Below are 20084 nucleotides of genomic sequence, written 5' to 3' on the forward strand. Positions count from 1 at the left end.
AGAAACACAAGAGAATCAATGAAAAACACAAAGATGGATATTCAACCAATGTGTAAAAGTCAACAAACTGCGAATACAAAAAAAGAACAATATAATAAATAGATAAGCAATACACATTGAGAAAATGAGTTCTAGAGTCCTTAAAAGTGAAGAATCAGTTCAGTGTTGAGGTGAGTGAAGTTAACGTCTCTAGTTCAAGAGCCTGATAGTTGAGCGGTAATAACTGTTCCTGAACCTGGTGGTGTGGAACCTGAGGCTCCTGTACCTCATTCCTGCTGGTTGAGGGGTGATAACTGTTCCTGAACCTGATGGTGTGGAACTTGAGGCTCCTGTACCTCATGCCTGACGACAGCACTCAGAAGACAGTATGCCAGGATGGTTAGGGTTCCTGATGATCGATGCTGTTCTCCTGCAACAGTGCTCCTTGAAGCTATAAGGAACTATGTTGATAGAAAATAGAAGTATTAAGATAATGAATTTCCTATCAGCTATCAATGCAAATCTTAAAACATAGAACCATACTGCGCAGGAAATGGCCCAATAGCCTATGATGTTGTACTAAACTAATAATTAATTGCCCAACTAATCTCTTCTGCCGACACAATGTCCATATCCTCCATTCTCTGGATGCTCATGTGCCTATCTAAGAATATCTAAAATGCCCTCTATTGTATTTACCTCCAACAACCCTGACAACACATTCCAGGCACCCACCTCTCTGTGCTTTCAAAAAATTGCAGGCATCATCTTTGAAGTAACCCTTCTTATCTTAACTGAACATTCTCTCGTATTGGACATTTTGACCCGGGGTGGGGGTGGGAAGATGCCAGTTTTCTATCTACACCTTGCATAATTTTATAAACCTCAAGTCTCCTCTCAACCTACACCACTCCAGAGAAAACAACCCTTATTTATACAAACTCTCCTTTTAGAATATGCCCTCTAACCCATGCAGCATCCTGATAAACCCCTTCTGCACCCTCTCCCAGTCTCATTCCTCCACATCCTTCCCTTAATGAGGCAACCTCAAAAATATTTGAGTAATTACCTATGGAGCGTCTACAGCATCTATGGAGGGAAGTGAGTGGATTACTTTTCGGGCAATCCTGGTGAAATGTTTTGGCCTGAAATATAACATGTATTTCACTACTTTAAAAGTATAACACAGCATCAGCTGCGCTATATATTTCTCTCCCAGACTTCAGATTAATTCATATTTAAGGAACTGAACTTCAGGAGCTGACAGGGAGTGGAGTAAGAAAGGTTAAATACCTCTAGGTAGCCTCCAACCCAATGGCATGAATATTGATTTCTCTAACTTTTAGTAATTTCTTCCCCATCCCTCCTTCCCCTCCACTAATGTCAGGCCTGTCTGGGCTTGAACCCAGGTCTCTCTGGCATGGCAGTCCAGAACTCTACCATGGTACCCAAGGGGCTGAGAGAGAAATGAACACTGGTGCACAAATCACACAGGAGGCTGGAATGAATATTCATTACGGTACTTTACTGGATATTTTGCCTTTCCAGCACAGTTCCAAAACCAAGGCAATAATCCAAATCAGGCAGTGCTTCAATATAACAAAAACAGGAATCAAAAAGGAGCAGGCAAATATTTCCAAAAAACACAACAGACTGAAACCAAAATAAAACTAGTCCAGTATATAAAAAAATAGCTAGGCAAGGGTAAAAAAAACACTCAGAAGAAACTCAGTGTTGAACTGCAAGACAGGCACACCCTCACGTGTTGGCTCAAAGACCGGGTGAAGAGCAGCATAATTCACCCAGCTTTAATACTCAAAATAACGAGGCACCCGTGTAGTCAATTACCATACAAGTAACACAGCAAGGCTAGATTGTGTAGAAACCAGGAGCCCACTGATGGCTTCTAGTGGCCAACTGTGGGATGGACCCCCAGAGTGCTGATGCTTAACTTTTTATTCTGGCTTCTGCCCCGTTCCTTTCCAGTCCTGATGAAGGGTGTCAGCCCGAAATATCAACCTACATTTTCCTCCGTTGACACTGACTGACCTGCTGAACTCCTCCAGCATTTTGTCTGTGTTGATTGCAGTCTCTCCTGTGCCTCTGCTGTGTTTCGGAATGTTCTCTCTCACTTATTCAAGAATAACCAATGGTGTCAATGATTTTCTAGAGTGCAAATGTGTCCACGGTAAATGCAGCGAAGGAATCAATGGAGACGGTAGCTGTGAATGTGAACTTGGATGGAGAGGAGTCCACTGTGAAACAGGTAAGTTTGGATTCATTACCATTCATCCACAGGAGATAAAAAGACTATATGAGTACATTCTTACCAGTTAGGGGTAAAGATAATTTTCATGAAAATGCTGGCACATGAAATCATTCAAGCTTTAAGGTGACACAGTGGTTAGTGTAAAGCTGTTATAGTGATGCGCCAACTGCAACACTAGCCTGCCAAGCAGGGTTGAAACTAATGGGATTTCTTCCCAGGAGCCAGCATTGATCCACAGGGCCGATGGCCTCTATATATTTGTAAGCATCAGATTCCGATTCTTGTATATCGAAACATGCGGTGAAATGCATCGCTTGTAATGCGTCGCTTGTGTTAACAACCAACACGTCCTGTGTTGGGGGCAGCCCACAAGATAGATGCAAATGTAAGGAAAACTTACTTGAATTATTTAGTAATTGCTAACAACAGGAGTGCTGTGTATAATCTTGGTCTGCTTACCCGTATCTGCTGTGGATGCTACACAAATGATATTTGACTAGACTTATTCCGGGGAAGAATGAGAGGAGGTCCTATTTGATGGTCTAGGACAACTTGACGTGGGAAATGATGAGATTATCTCAGCTGTCCACCACTTGGAGTTAGGGAATAACCTATTCAACTTTTCCTTATAATTCAGGTCCTCAAGTCCTGGGAACATCCTTGTAAATTTTCTCTGCACTCTTTCAATCTTATTGATATTGCAGTGACCAGAACTGCACACAATACTCCAAATTTGGCCTGCTTCCTAATGAAAAATATTCACATGCAAACCATTGAGAAAAGGGTCACCTTATCCAAGGAAGTGTTTACATTTCCAGTTAGGTTTAATGTTAGCAACTGCAGTTCAGACAAGTCTTCATTTTAGTACTTCTCAAGAGGAATACCATACTCCATCTGGGTAGCCTCCAGCCTGGTGGCATGAATATTGATTTCTCCAATTTATGGTATTTCTCCCCCGCTCCCCCCTCTCCTTTTCCATAAGACCATAAGCCATAGGGCAGAATTAGGCCATGTGGCCCATCAAGTCTGCTCTGCCATTTAATCAAGGCTGATCCTTTTCTCGTGTGGCGCATGGCCAAGTGGTTAGGGCGATGGGCTCACGGTCTGAAGGTCGTGGGTTTGAGTCTCGGCCAAGGCAGAGTCTTGTGTCTTTGAGCAAGGCACTTAACCACACACTCCAGTCCACCCAGCTGAAAATGGGTACCGGCAAAATGCTGGGGGATAACCTCGCAATAGACTGGCGTCCTATATGGGGGGGGGGGTCTCGTACTCTCAGTCGCTTCACACCACGGAAACCAGCATAAGCAACAGCCTGCTGGGCCACAAGGCTCGGAGCAGACTTTAACTTTTTAACTGATCCTTTTTTCCCCGCCTCAGCCCCACTCCCCAATCTTCTCCCCATAATCTTTGATATTGTGTCCAATCAAGAACCTATCAATCTCTGCCTTAAACAGACCCATTGACCTGGCCTCCGCAGCTGCCTGTGGTAATACATTCACAAATTCACCACCCTCTGGCTAAAGAAATTTCTCCGCATCTGTTTTAAATGGCCGCCCCTCTATCCTGAGGCTGTTCCCTCTTGTCCTATACTCCCCCACCATGGGAAACATCCTGTCAACATCTACTCTGACTAGGCCTTTCAACATTCAAAAGGTTTCAATGAGATCCCGCTTCATTCTTCTAAATCCCAGTGAGTATAGACCCAGAGCTATCATCTCTCTTTTATTTGCTCCGCCATTCCATCATGACCGATTTATTATCTCTCTCAATCCCTTTCTCCTGCCTTCTCCCGGTAACTTTTAACACCCAGACTAATCAAGAACCTATCAACCTATCAACTTTAAATACACTCAGTGACTTGACCTCCGCAGCTGTCCATGGCAGTGAATTCCACACATTCACCACCATTTGTTTAAAGAAATTCCTTATCTCTGTTCTGAAAGGACATCCTTCTGTTCTGAGTTTGGACCCTTTGGTCCTAGACTCCTTCGATATTGGCAGCATTTTCTCCATGTCCCTAAACCGAGATTACTATGACTCATCATGAGGTAAACTGGAAAAACAATCAGATTAACATCTGCAATGTGTATTTTTATTTTACAGTGATTACCGACGACCTGTGCAACAACACGTGTTATTCAAGTGCCAAGTACGTGGCTCCTTCCGCCTGTTCCAGAGCAGTTTTTAGTGAATGATTTTATGATTCGCTGAGCTTCTTTTACATTCACTGAATTTTTGTTTTTTTGCACAGTTGCCTGACTGCGTCTGGCTCCTCATACTGCAAATGCACAGTTGGCTTCAAAGGCAACGGCACATTCTGTGAAGGTAAGCTTTGATACTAAGCTTGCAACCTTTCAGATGGTTTTAAATGACTGCTTTGCCCCTAGCAAGTGCAACATCTGGAGTCACAAGGGACTGCAGATGCTGGAATCTGGAGCGACAAACGGTCTGCTGGAGGAACTTAGTGGGTCGAGCAGCATCTGCGGGAGGAAAGGAAATGTTACCATTTCGGGCTGAAACCTTGCATCAGGAGCGGAGAGGGGAGATGGCAGGTGTAAGGAGGACAGAGGGAGTGGTGAGACAGGAGAGTGGGGTGATTGGTGGATGGAGGAGGGTGAAGGGTGACAAGTAAGTAGTGCCAGGTCAGGGATGGGGGAGAGTGGAGATGGGAGGCAAAGAGAAGTGAGGGGCAGATAGGCAGGAGGGCAACTTGAAGGTTGCAGACGACTGCTGAAGGGAGGTGAGCAGGAATATAGAGCAGGGTACTGGTGAGAATGGGAACTGTTGGGGGAGAGGTGATTGGCAGGGGCAATAAGATCCAGATAAGAAAGTCGGGCGGGATAGAAGGGTAAAGTTTATAGATGAACTGTGTGCGTAGTGAGTGGATAGAACCAGAGGATGAGGGGGGAGAGAGTCAAGGATGGGCAGTGGCCATCTAGAAGTGGGGTTTGTGGAAAAGGAGACAAAAATGGGAGGACCATCTGAGGAGGATTGGGAAGAGAGAGACAGCGAAGGAATAAGGGGAGAAGGGAGAGTGCTTTGCTTAATATTTGCTTTGTTTAATGCACTAAGGTATAAAGCCAAGGAAGTATTGCTGAGGCCTTATAAGATTGGCCAGGCCACACATTTGTGAACAGTTATGGGCCCCTTATCTAACAGCTACACCACTGTGCCTGGTTCCTTAAGGAGTGTAGTAGGAATAAGCTCCTATTGCCTATTAAATGTTCCCAGTGGTGTGCACCTCAAATAGCCTCTGACAACCAAGTCCAGTTTCAGGCCTTCACACATGGCTCAGCTACTGAGCCCGACTGAAACATCTTTACTGACCGGAGAAGGGGCAAAGGTGGATCACTGGCACCTTAAAAACCAGTCGCTTTGGGCAGATGGGGCTTGTTGGCTGTGGTTGGCAGCTCATCTCAAGCCTCCGCGGCCTCGCGGTTATCCCCACTCATGGGGAAGGCTTCGGGAAAAATCCAGAGCTGGAGTCGCTAAGGCAGTCCTACGCTGAGTGCAACGCAGACTGGCAACTCCTGCGACGCTGCTAGTGCTGAACTGTATGGGTCTCCGCCATTCCTTTGGATTCATCAGCTGCTTGGTGAGGGGGAGCCTGCTACATGGGCAACCAGCTTGCTCTCCGCATCGTACTGGCCTGGCTTGTGCAGCTAGGACACAACAGCCATGGTCGACCCCAACCAATGGAGACCATCACTGTGCTGCCCCAGGAGGCACTACAGTTTACAATGTAAAGGTACATCCGTTTGCTTGATTTAATCATGTCCTGGTGGTGTTGCACTGGCAAACGCTGACATCCAGCTCAAATACTGATGTACCGTACCTTATTTTCCTGGGTTTGCATATTAAAGACAATGCTGAGATACATCCTAGGATGCACTGGGACACAACGTCAGTGACGTAACCTGGGGTCATCACGCGCCTTGGGTCTTTCAACATCAGACACCCTCACCCAGATGCCCTAGTCAGGGCAGATCCCAATGGCATTGATCCACAAGTCACGTTTCTTGATCCAATGCCATCAGGAGGCTTGTTCAGCAGCCTCTGTGACAGTTCTGATGGCTCTTTTCTTTGCACCCCCGTAATGCCAATGAGAGAGTAGGTTCTGCGCAGTGAGCAGCCAACAAAACCTCTATGCCTCCCCTCTATAACTGCACGAAAGAAAAAAATACAGCCTGTTGGTCTAGTGTTAAATTAATCCTCAAATATGCATGCATTTCCAATCAGTAAAATTCCTGCCCCATACCAAATGACTTCCGATCCAGTAAGGTGAGTTATGATATAAGGACACTGCTTCCCCTGGTAAGTTAGAGTTTTATAGCAGACTCACCAACGTAACCATTATCCTGGGATAATGTAAGCATATTCTCCGTTCATTTAATTGATCTGAAAACAATCAGTTCACGCTGTTATTTTTTTATTAGCACTAACAATTGCAAGTTTTGTCAAAGTACTACTTTGGCAGTAATATAAATAAACAATACCAAGGTCGATATTTAAGCTATCTTTGACAGTGCTGTGCAAAAGTCTTAGGCACATATACGTACGTAGCCAGTGTGCCTAAGACTTTTGCACAGTATTGTACCCACTAATCCGTTACCAATATTAACAGCAGTATCACAAATACTGCTGTTTCAAGGGCAAATAACAAGAGGATGGAGATGAGTATCTTTCCACGGTGTGCTTCAAATCAAATCAAAATGAACTCACGCAGGAAACAATATAGAAAACGCCCTAACTATATATATGTGCCTACATGAGGAATTCTGCAGCTGCTGGAAATTCAAGCAACACACGTCAAAGTTGCTGGTGAACGCAGCAGGCCAGGCAGCATCTATAGGAAGAGGTTCAGTCGACGTTTCGGGCCGAGACCCTTCCTCAGGACCCTGTGTATGTGCCTAAAAGACTTTTGCACTGTATGGTATATCCCTGTGGAGAACATAGAACAGCACAGCCCAGGCCCTTCAGCCCATGATGTTGTACTGATCCTTTAACCTACTCTAAGATCAGTCTAGCCCTTCCCTTCTACATAGCCTATCATTTTCCTTTCATCTATGTGTCTATGTAAGAGTTTCTTAAATGTCCCGAATGTATCTGTCTCTACCGCCAGCCTGGCAGGGTATTCCACACACCCACCTCTCTCTGTGTAAAGAACTGACCTCTGCCATCCTCCCTATGCTTTTCTCCAATCACCTTAAAATAGTCCCCTTGTTTCAGCCATATCCACCTTGGGAAAGAAGTCTCTCACTATCCACTCGATCTGAGCCTCTTACCACCTTGCATAGTTCTTTTTCATTGAGCATAAAGATTTTTTTTGGGTGGCAGGTGGAGATGCGTCTCTACCAATGGAGGTGCAAGGTGCTCCTTCCCTCCACTAGTCTGTAGGTCACCCTTGGGCAAGGCGTAGCACCTGTTTAGCCCCCCGATCAGGGTCACGTGAAGCCGTGGGAGCAGGTGGTGGATGATCAGCCGGTGCATGTCACTAGTCCTGGTTGTGTGACCGCAGACACCGGGCAGACAATCTCTGAAGAGTATTGATAATGGCTGGGGTCACCCGGCTTGTTAAGACACTGCCCAGAAGAGAGCAATGGCAAACCACTTCTATAGAAAAATTTGTCACGAACAATCATGGTCATGGAGAGACCATGATCACCCATGTCATGCATTACGACACATGATGATGATGAAACTTTTTTTTAGTGAGTATTATGATTTTTTAAAATGAGTATAAAGATTAGATTAATATGCACAAATTGACCAGTTAACTTTGTCAAAAAATCCAACTCTGCGGTTAGTCATATTCAAGGCAAAGTCGAGGTGATTAGAGCAGAGCAACTGAAGGCAGATTTGAAGCCCGTCCACCTAAACAGAGAGAGAGGCTTGCTCAATCTGAGCCCCAGGCCAACTTGGACGGATCTGGTACGGGTGGAAATGTGGCAGCGGGGTCCAGCCCGGAGCCTATTGATCTGACAGGGCCCAGCTCCTAATGCAAAGAACCACCTGAGGTTTGGATGATTTAATCACCTGGCCAGATGGATTGCAAAGGCAGGGTGTCAGGACAAAAGGCAAGGGTCAGGCTGGTTCTGCTCACTGTTCTGCAACGTTTTCTTGGTTCTGCACTGAACTGAGGCTGAAGTTGTGGCCTGCTTTGGCTGCTCTGGGCTCCGTGTCTGAGGGCTCCACGATGATTAGCTGGCTCTGTGTTGAACTGAGGTCTGATCCGGCTGTTCCAGGCTTTGAGTTGACGGACTCATTTTTGCTCTGAATGCTATTTGCTTACTTTCATTGTTTGCACAATTTGTTTTATTTTCTCCTCTGCAGATTGGGTGTTTGACGGGTTTTTTCCGGTTCTTTTGGGTTTCTTTGTTTCGTGGCTGCCTGTAAGGAGATGAATCTCGAAGTTCTATAATGTATGCATACTTTGGCAATAAATGTACTTTGAACTTCGAGGTGTAGCTAATAATTAACAACCTTCCCTGGTCATCATCAGTTAAAGTTACAATGAAATCTCTGACCCGTTTACTATAGCTGTGGACGCCTGTGAAGCAGACAATGGGGGCTGCTCAAAAAATGCAGACTGCAAGAAGACCGTCCCAGGACAAAGACAGTGCATCTGCCAGGCAGGATACACTGGTGATGGACTCGTTTGTATTGGTAAGAACAGTACATTATCTAAAAATACCTTCGGTTCATGTAATCATTCTAAGAACACCAGCCTACTCTGCATTTTAATTAGTACTGTTACGTACCCCGTAACTGGGTTACCAAACCAGCAGAAATGGACCACTTCGTTGGAGTCTGGTTTAACAGAAACTAATAAAGTTTTATTAAAGAAATAAGTAACACAGTACTCTAATCGTAAGGATATAAATGCAACAGGTTAACAATGATAAAACACACATGTACACAGAACTAGGGTAATAGGAATCAACCAAGCTCTATCGCAGTCTAGGGGGTAAAATGATCAGTCTCAAGTGACGCAGAGTTCAGTTCAGCTTAGTACAGTTCGCAGTAATCGCTGTTGTGTCGTTGGAGAGAGAGAGAGAATGCAAATTTTGATTCAAACAGGCCTTTGAAGTTCTTCGCAATTGGCTTTCGGGCAGACCCTTTTTTATGTCTTCTGTGGTCACTGACTGTGACCCCTCCATTCCGAATACAACCGTTCTTCCGCAGTGAACCCGGCACCCAGGCAAGGGCGGACACACACACCAGGTTCCCGCCGATCGTACCCTTTCACTCTGTGCGTCTATGGTCGGTTCCCATGACCAGACCTCCAATTCTGGAGATCAGACAAGAAAAGGAAAGCAAATGTATTTCTTTAGATAACATGCTGGTAGCTTGTGGACAGAGCTTTTTATTTTTGTATTATTCAATTTAAAACCCCAAGCTGTTACACAGGGATTTTACCTCATGCCTTTAGACCGTGAATCCAGGACCTCTAGACTGCTAAGTCAGTAACATAATTGCAATGCTATTGACTCTGGAAGCTGCAGCAAGGCAAGGGTTAAGGTAATGTCCAGGCAAGGATAGTTTAGATAGTGTGCAGTCTGCCCAGGCAAGAGAGGCCATTGAAGAAAGGTCTCTTTGAGCTTCTGTTTGTATTGCAAGGGATTGGAGACACTGGCAAACTGAGACAAGATAAGGATGTAATCAAAGGATGCAAGGCACACACACGCACCAACTAGGGAACAATTACTTTGCTAACCACAAAGTAGCTTCATTTGTTAACTTATAGTTTCTATTGACTTTTAACACCTTTATTATGAATGGTGATTGATCATGCAAATAAGGAATTTAAAAATCACAGTTTATCAATGGTCAATATTTATGGTTAGAAATGGCTGGTCAATAACTAAAGTGTGAATGAGGTACAAGTGTTCATTTAATCGGCGATGACAGTTCCAATAAATTTCAGATTACAAGCTAATACAAGGTTTCCATATGTTCCTTTGTGTTCTCTAAGAAATCAACCCTTGCCTGGAGGGTAATGGAGGATGTCATGCCAATGCTGAATGCACGCAAACTGGGCCAAACCAGGTAGGTCAAATTAACTCCTCATGCACCCAGTTCACATCCAATTGTCACATACAAAGGCTAACTCATTCTGCGCCATGTGTTTTGTCAATCCTCCATTTGTATTTGACCATGCCAGTTGGAAATGTCCAATCAGATGGATCCTTTTAAGCAGGTTGTAGGTTACGGCTCATCCAGACATTTTAAAGTGTGCTGAGGGTTTTTGCCTCCACCACTCTCTCAGGCAGTGAGATCCTCTCTCTGGCCAGTCCTTGGGTAGAAAAAGGTGCTTTCTTCATCTCTCATCTAGACCACCAACCATTTACATTTAAACCTACGCTTGCTACCACCACAATCAGCAATGCCACAAAAAGCAGTAGCGATCATCAAGGACCCCCACCATCCAGGCCATGCCCTCTCCTCACTGCGCGCTCGATCAGGGAGGCGGTAAGAGCATCAGGACCTTCACTAACAGGTTCAGGGACAGCTTTTACCCTCCAACCAACAGGCTCCTTAACCAATGTGGGTAACTTCACTCACTACAGCTCTAAACTGATCACTCAACACAACCTATGGACTCACTTTCAAGGACTCTACAACTCGTGTTATCAGTATTATTTATTTGTTTATTTGATTGCTTGTTTATTAATTATTTTTGTATTTGTACAGTTGTTTTATTTTACATAGTGGTTGCTTGTCTTTGTATAGTTTTTCATTGTTTCTATTTCACCATTCTGCAAGTAAATGAATCACAGGGTGGTAATTGCTGACATGTACAGTACATTCTTTGATAATAAATGTATTTTGAAGTTTGAACTTTGAAAAGCCACCATCTGTGTATTGGGAAGTCCTGCCGTTCGGTCCTCTGGATCACTGAGTGCTGATTACCATCTTCTCTCTGACTCACTGGATCTCCAGTTCCTGCACTTCCTTTCCATCACCAGGGTCCTGTTTCCTGTTCCCTTCAAATTCAAGCAACACACACATAAAAGTTGCTGGTGAACGCAGCAGGCCAGGCAGCATCTCTAGGAAGCGGTACAGTCGACGTTTCGGGCCAAGACCCTTCGTCAGGACTAACTGAAAGAAGAGTTAGTAAGAGATTTGAAAGTGGGAGGGGGAGGGGGAGGGGGAGATCCGAAATGATAGGAGAAGACAGGAGGGGGAAGGATGGAGCCAAGAGCTGGACAGGTGATTGGCAAAAGGGATATGAGAGGATCATGGGACAGGAGGCCCGGGAAGAAAGAAAAGGGGGGGGAAGCCCAGAGAATGGGCAAGGAGTATAGTGAGAGGGACAGAGGGAGAAAAAAAGAGAGGAAAAAATGGAAAAGAAAAAAAAATACTTAATAAATAAATAAGGGATGGGGTATGATGGAGAGGTGGGGCATTAACAGAAGTTAGAGAATTTAATGTTCATGCCATCAGGTTGGAGGCTACCCAGACGGAATATAAGGTGTTGTTCCTCCAACCTGAGTGTGGCTTCATCTTGACAGTAGAGGAGGCCGTGGATAGACATATCAGAATGGGAATGGGACGTAGAATTAAAATGTGTGGCCACATCCAATCAAATCCCTTCACATCCCTTCAAATTCACCTGGTTCTGTTTTTCATACCACCTTGGATCTTATTGCTGTCTTGCTATCTTGTGCTCCCTTTAAACCTACATGTGTACACTGGAAAGTGTATTTTTTATATGTAACATCTAAATTAAAGTCGATTAAAACATTTTGTAATATTATTTTGAATCTAGAAAATGGCCTGGCTCCATGGAGTCAAAGTTGGGTTATTGTCATCTGCACAAGTACATATGCGTACAGGTGCAATGAAAAACTTATTTGCAGCATTCACAAGAAAAAAATAAATTAAATACATATCATACACATTTTTACAAGAATGAAACAATTCAATCATGAAAAGTCCATTTTAGTGCAAAGTGATCAGAATTGTGACAGTGTTGCTATTGTGATTACAGTTTTGCTGGTTGGTATGTATGGTAGACTAACAGACTTTTACTGTACTTATTTACTTAATTTTTGTTCCATAATTATTAACCTTGTTTATTTTTACTTATGACTTTTTGACTGATTCTTTCTAATTGGTGTTGTTAGGCAGTGTGCAATTGTTTACTTAACTATGAAGGTGATGGGAAGACATGCAAACCAATTAATCCTTGCTGGGTGGTGAGTATGAGTGTCGGTGCTTATTGTGCCTTAAAGTAACCTGAGTTACTAATCGGCCAGAAGCTTAGAACAATGAGTGAGTATTTTTGATCCATTAATTTACAAGAATGATGCCAGGATTTGAGGGAAAGGATGAATTAGAACTTTATTCCCCGGAGTGTAGGAGAATGGGGGAGATTTGACAAAAAGTATATCGGTCTAAACGCAAGCAAGAATCTTCCACTGCGGTTTGGTGAGTCTAGAACTAGAGGTTATGAGTTAAGGGGGAAAACTGGAATGTTTAAGAGTAACCTGAGGGGGAATACCTTCACGCAGAGGGTGGTGAGAGCGTGGAACAAGCTGCCAGCAAAAGTGATGGTTGCAGCCTCAATAGCAACACTTATGAGAATTTTGGATAGGTACATGAGTGGAAGGGGTACCGAGGGATATAGCCCAGGTGCAGGTCGATGGGACTAAGCAGAATAATAGATTGGCATGGACTAGATGGGCTGAAGGGCCTGCTTCTGTGCTGTATCTATGACTCTGTGACTCTTATTTCAGGACAATGGAGGTTGCAGTGCATTTGCCAAATGTAATCACACGGGACCAAACGAGCGATCATGTAGTTGTTTCACAACTTATGTTGGCGATGGAATAACATGCAAAGGAACCATATACAAGGTGTGTTCAGTGATGGTGACATTAATTGCTCAATTTAGAAAACTGTCCTATGAACATTTTCAGTTCTGGTTGCCTGCACAATCCGGCCCCTCAACAGTGATCTCTCACTCTTCCCTTCCAGGAGATGTTCTGGAATACCGCCTCATCCCAATTTGTTTACCACCTCCAGGTAAAACCGACCTACCTGAAGAAAGCAGAAGAATTTAATGGTGACATATGGAAGTGATAACTCACAGGCAAAGTCTGAAATCTCTGGAGGACCAGAACACACAATAATGGTTTGGCATGGACTAGATGGACTTGGGGGCCTGTTTCTGTGCTGTAGTGCTCTATGATGCTATACCCCTTTGCCATCAGATTTCTGAATGGTGAGACCACTCAAAGATGTGGGACCACTCAGGGATCAAGGTGGGGAACATTTGCTTGGATGTAGAGAATGTAAGTGAGGTACTTAATGAGTACTTTGCTTCAGTCCTTACCAACGAAAAGGATATGGAGGATCAGTAACTGAGTGTATAAAAACACTCCTAAAATGTTGAGCCAGCTATGGGAATGATTGCCATTAAGCTGAAAAGGATGCAAAACAAGTTTGACATAGATGTTAAACACAGGAAATTCTCAAAATGCTGGAAATCTTGAACAACACACTCAAAATGTTGGAGGAACAGCAGGTCAGGCAGCGTCTAAAGCAGAAACAATTGAAGTTTTGTGCCAAGACCCTTCATCAAGGCTGAGACTTTGGCTGTGTATTCTCCTCCACAGATTTTGCCTTTCTTGCTGAGTTCCTCTGGCATTTTGTGTGTGTTTCATGTAGATGTTACCGGGACTGGAGAGACTGATTTACAAGGAGAGACTTGATAGGCTAGGAACTTTTTTCCTTGCAGCACAGGAGGTTTATGGGTGACCGTGTATAGAGGCTTATAAAATCATGAGGGGCGTAGATCATTTGTATGGTCACAGTCTTTTCCCTGAGGTGGGGGGGTCTAAAACTGGTCACCACGAGCTTAAAGGTGAGGGGGAAAAGATTTAAAAGGAATCTGCGGGGCAACCTTTTACACAGAAGGGATGGGTATATGAAACAAGATACATGTAGAGGTGAGGACAATTACAACATTGTCCTTTGCTGGCTTTTTGAGGCATCACCTTTTGAAGATGTCCTCTTTGCTAGGGAGCCTGGTGCCCATGGTGGAGCTGGCGGAGTTTGCAACTTTCTGCAGCTTTTTCTGATCCCGTGCAGTGGCCCCACTATACCAGGCAGCGATGCAACCAGTTAGCATGCTCTCCATGGTACATCTGTAGAAATTTGTGAGTCTTTGGTAACATACCAAATCTCCTCAAACTCCTTATGAAATATAGCCACTGTTGGGCCTTCTTTGTAGTTGCATCAATAGGTTGGCCCAGTATAGACCTTCAGAGATGTTGACACCCAGGTGAGGACTGGTGTGTGTTCCCTTGATTTCCCCTTCCTGAAGTCCACAATCAATACCTTGGTCTCACTGATGTTGAGTGCGAGGTTTTGTTGTGACACCACTCAACCAGCTGATCTTCCTCACTCCTGCACGCCTCCTCATCACCATCTGACAACTTGGTCAGCGTGATTAATTTCCCTACTGATTAACTTTGACAGAGCAAAAAGGGTGAATAACCAATAGAAGCATGAATCCCTGGGGAAAGCATGAAGCGTCATCACATCTAAAATCATCCCCATGGACCAGAAACAGAGGCAGAAATGTCTCCAGTCACCTATGGTTCAGGAAAAGTTATTACTGTACAACCACCAGGCTCCTGAACTGGCATGGATAACTTCATTCCCCACAACTTGGAACTGATTTATGACGCACAGACACACTTTCAAAGACTCCTTACAGCTCATGCTGTCAGTATTATTTGCAATTTGTCTTTGTTTGCACATTGCTTGTTTGTCAGCCTATATTTATATATAGTTCTAAATTCTTTTTTCCCTGCAAATTCCTAAAAGAAAACGAATCTCAAGGTATACATGGTAATACATACATGCTTTGATGATAAATTTACCTTGAATTTCAATTCACTTGTGTTAAAGGCACCATGGTAATGTAGTGGCCAACAAAACTCTTTGCAGCACCAGTGATCAAGGTGCAAGGATAAACAGCTCATTCTGTCTGGGTAGCCTCCAGCCCGATGGCATGAACATCAATTTTTTGAACTTTCTCCTACCCCATCCCTGCTTACACCTTCCCCTCCCTCCCCCCGCCCCGCCCCGACCGTCTTCTGTCTGCTGAGTCTTTCCTTTCTAGATCTGACGAAGGGTCTCAGCCCGAAACGTCAACTGTTTATTCCCCTTCATAGACCTGTTGAGTTCTTCCAACATTGTGTGTCTGTGTGTGTTGCTCTGGATTTCCAGTATCTACAGAAACTCTAGTGTTAAGGATAACTTCTGCCTTTCCTTCTCTGGTTCACAATGTGTAGGGTGAGGGTATCTGCAGAACCTTGTGCAAGGCAGTGAGGAAACTGTATCTTACTGAGCAGGTGCGTGTGTTTAAGGAAGTACAGAACTGTGCAGAGGTCTTAGGCACAGAGCTAGGGTCTTAGCTAGGGTACTTAATGCTTTTGCACAGTACTGTAGCAATTTTATGCATCACACTGTACTGGTGCTGCAAAAAAATTTCATGACATGTGAGTGATGATAAACCTGATTCTGATATGGGTCTCTATTGTGGTCTGAGAGTGGGAAGGGGGCAGGGAGAGGGGAATCATGGTAGGGAAAAAGGAAGGGAGAGGAGAGGGAGTGGGAAGCACCAGAGAGACATTCTGTAATGATTAATAAACCAATTGTTTGGAATCAAATGACCTTGCCTGGTGTCTCAGGGCTGGTTGTGGCTGCCCAGTGGCTGCCCAGCGCCAACCCTACCCCTGGTAATCCTTTCTCTGCCACCTGTCCCACACCCCTCCCGTGGCGTTCCACCCTGGCCATTCCCACATCCCGCCGGATTTAGAAACTCGCTCTCTGCTCCACATTGAGAAATGCCGTACAGTGTAAATGTCTTAGGCACCCTAGCTATATAGAGATTTGCACAGTACTGTAAATTGTCAGGGTTAAAAACTTGGAATGTAAGGAGGTTCAGCACGGATATTTTGTTTAATCTGTCACTATTCTGTGGTCATTTGAAGTGAAGAAATTTGTTTTTACGTTCCTGTGCTCACAGATGCATGGTGTGACCGAACTCGGAAGCCAAGGACCCTTTACCGTCTTCGTCCCCAGCAATGATGCTTTCAAAAATGAGACCCGGGTAAGCATAACCATTTTCCAAAGCAAACCATTTGAGCCATATTTCTATGAGCACTCGGCTCACTGCTGCCTGCAATCTTTAGATATCGGAATGGACATCTAAAGGACAAATGGCCCAGATTCTCCGTTACCACATTGTGGCCTGTAACCAGCTGCTGTACAACCGGCTGATCAGTCTGAAGAGCATCATCTCCCTTCAAGGAGAAACCATCCAGCTGTCCAATAATAATGTGAGGAATGAAGTGGTAAAACTACATGAGAACAAACTGTATAAACTGTGTCTTATTTGACGTTATGACTGAAACTATTTGTGGAGGGATAGAGTGAAATAAATATCTGTGACTCTGTGGACAATTTGTGAGGGGAATCAGATTTCCCGTCTCGGGGGAGGGCGGGCACAGTAGCATAGCGGTTAGCAATACACTATGACAACGCCAACAACCCGGGTTCAATTCTGCCACTGTCTATTAGGAATCTCTACGTTTTACCAGTTCCCTCCCACTTTCCAAAAACATACGGGTCAGAAGGTTAATGAGTCACATGGCTGTAGTTGGGCTGCGCAGGCTCGTTGGGACGGAAGGGCCTGTTACCGTGCTGGATCTCTAAATTATGAACAATAAATCAAACTCAACGTACAATGCTTGAGTGCCACACTGTCAGAAGTGCCAGCAGAGACATTCATCAGGCGGACCATCGGTCCTGTTGTGGTTTACGGTACTTTTCAAGGAATAGTGGCATTGATACCACAGCCAATCATTTAGGTCAATTATTTCATTGCTGTGGCACCCCATATCTAAGAAAGGATGTGCTGGCATCGGAGAGTATACAGAGCAGTTTTATGAGAATGATCCTAGGGTTGAAAGGGTTAACATATGAGGAGCATTTGATGGCTCTGGGTCTGCACTCACTGGAGTTTAGCAGAATGATGGGGGGGGGAGGGTGGAGATCTCATTGAAACCTACTAATATTGAAAGGTTTAGATAGAGTGAACCTGCCTTCTCCCTGGAACCTTTGACACTCTTACTAATGAAGAACCTATCAACCTCTGCTTTAAATATACTCAATAACGTGGCCTCCACAGCCATCCATGGCAATGAATTCCACAGATTCACCACCTTCTGGCTAAAGAAATTCCTCACCTCTGTTTTAAAGGGATATCCTTCTTTTCTGAAGCTGCGCCCTCTGGTCCTAGACTCCCCCACTGTAGGAAACATCCTCTTCAAATCCATTCTATTTAAACTCCACAACATTCAATAGGATTCAATTAGATCCCATGCATTCTTCAAAACTCCAGCGAGTACAGGCCCAGTGTCATTAAACGCTCCTCAGACATTAACCCATTCATTCCAGGAATCATTCTAGTGAACCTCCTCTGGATCCTCTCCAATGCCAGCACATTTTTTCATAGTAAACTGCTCATAATACTCCTAGTGTGGCCTAACTAATGTTTTATAAAGCCTCAGCATCACATCCTTACTCTTGTATTCTAATCCTCTTGAAATTAATGCTAATATTGTGTTTGCCTTCCTTACCACCAATTCAATCTGCCAGTTAACCTTTAGAGAATCCTGCACAAAGACTCCCAAGTTCCAATCTTCTGCCCATTTAGAAAATAGTCCATGCCTCTATTCCTTATACCAAAATGCACGACCTTACAGTTCCCTACATTATATTCCATCTGCCGCTCCTTCGCCCATTCTCTCAATCTGTCTGTTCTTCTGCAGAGTCCCTGCTTCCTCAACACTACCTGTTCCTCCACCTATCTTTGTATTGTCTGCAAACCTGGCCACAAAGCCATCAATTCCATTACCCACGATGTTGGCATATAACGTGAAAAGAAATGGTTCTGACACTGACTCTTGTGGAACACCATCGAACTCAATACAAATACAAATTTGTAATCAAATATCGCTATGATGATTGTACGTTCTAGTACCAATTGCTTGGCGACAATAAAGTATAAAGTATAAAGTACACTACTAGTCAGCAGCAGCCAGCCAGAAAAGGCCCCCTTTATTCCTACTCTTTTCCTCATGGCGCTCAGCCAATCTTCTATCCATGCTAGTACTGTTGCTCATTTTTATGATTAATAGGGGGGAATTTTACTTCATTTATACACGATAGTGAGAAATTTTACCTTATATTTATAAATAATAGTCAAGGATGTATGTTATGTTGAGTTACATTCTTTATCTTTGATAACTATAATTTTTAATTGTTATTAATTCCTACCTTTTAACTGACAGAACGTCTTGATACTAAACAAGAAAACCAAAGTCTTACAGAGTGACATTATCAATGCCAATGGAGTGGTTCACTTTATCGACAGGATACTTGTTCCTCAAAATATGATTGTTCTTCCTAAGGATACTCAAGGCTCCAGCCAAGTAAGGATTGCAATTTTCAACATTAACCTAATGTTAATTCTGGCAAATTTTAGTTGTATCTGATACATGCAGTGTAAAATGCAAAAGGCGGGTGGGATTCGGGTCTGCAAGTAATTATCAGGATGATTTTATATATTAGTCTTTGCCGTAATCTTTGGTGTTATGCCTAGACCAATTCGGTCTGTTTTGCTATCATTTTATAGATAGAACTTTCTGGAACATCTCCTGACTAATAACAACAAAATCACCAAACATTGCATCAATGGTTATTAGGAATATTGTGTGTTATTTTCCAAGGAGAGTATATCTTATGAGGATGGGTTGAGTGAGCTAGAGTTTTTCGACTAGGAGTGAAGGAGGCTGAGAAGTGACTTGACAGAGGAGTACAAGGTGATGAGGTATATTGTAGATCAAATGGATCACTAAGAGACTTTTTCCCCAGGTAGAAATAGCGAATATGAGGGGGCAGAATTTTAAGGTGATTGGAATAAATTATAGGAGGGATGTCAGAGGTAGGTTTTTGTTTTAAAAACACAGTGGTGCATGTGTGGAACATGCTTGCCAGGGTTGGTGGTGGAGGCAGGTACGTTAGGATCATTTAAGAGACTCTTAGATAGGCATGTGGATGATAGAAAAATGGAGGGTTATGTGGGAGGGAAGGGTTAGAATGATCCTAGAGTAGGTTAAAAGGTTTGCACAATATTGTGGTTCGAAGAGCCTGTACTGTGCTGTAATGTTCTATGTTCTATGTTTGAATATACTAACATACAAGTTTTCACTTCAACCCAGTTATTCTGAAGATATTTTAAATTAACCCAGATACAAAATGCACTAAATAGAAATGACTAGGACATTAATATTCAACTGCAATTATACAGAGTACACGACTTAAAGACACAGAACATAGAACACAGCAGGCCATTCGGCCCATGATGTTGTGCTGACCTTTTAACCTACTCCAAGATTAATCTAACCCTTCCCTGCTACATAGTCCTCCATTTTTCTATCATCCATGTTCACTTTTAGAACATGGTTGCCATGGCATGGGCAGAATTTATTGTCCAATTGACAATGACCTTGAGAGGTAGTGGGCTGCTGCTTTGAATGATTGCAGTCTGGATGGTGACACTGCTCCCACTGTACTGTTGGGGAGGGTGTGCCAACCGTGATGAAGGAAGTCACGGAAGCTGGTGGTGGTGTTCCAGTTCACGTGCTGCCCCTCATCATTTATGCAGTGGAGATCTAGTTATAATAATGGCCAATGTAGAATGGAAATTATATCTTGAGATTGCTTACTCTAGTAATGTTAAAATTTGCAC

The 20084-nt window shown here is 43.7% G+C and overlaps 1 protein-coding gene across 1 annotated transcript in view; it reads left to right on the forward strand.

The window, feature by feature from the left end:
- stab2 (stabilin 2) overlaps positions 1-20084 on the forward strand; it is a 197289-nt gene that overhangs the window by 118331 nt on the left and 58874 nt on the right. The window contains exons 39-49 of the mRNA XM_072269443.1: positions 2150-2245; positions 4352-4397; positions 4500-4573; positions 8789-8914; positions 10224-10297; positions 12379-12450; positions 12991-13110; positions 13232-13279; positions 16296-16379; positions 16462-16608; positions 18625-18765. Coding sequence (XP_072125544.1) covers positions 2150-2245; positions 4352-4397; positions 4500-4573; positions 8789-8914; positions 10224-10297; positions 12379-12450; positions 12991-13110; positions 13232-13279; positions 16296-16379; positions 16462-16608; positions 18625-18765 — 1028 coding nt within the window. The remainder of the gene's footprint in view (positions 1-2149; positions 2246-4351; positions 4398-4499; positions 4574-8788; positions 8915-10223; positions 10298-12378; positions 12451-12990; positions 13111-13231; positions 13280-16295; positions 16380-16461; positions 16609-18624; positions 18766-20084) is intronic.

Source organism: Mobula birostris, chromosome 9, assembly GCF_030028105.1.
Source record: "Mobula birostris isolate sMobBir1 chromosome 9, sMobBir1.hap1, whole genome shotgun sequence".
NCBI lineage: Eukaryota > Metazoa > Chordata > Chondrichthyes > Myliobatiformes > Myliobatidae > Mobula > Mobula birostris.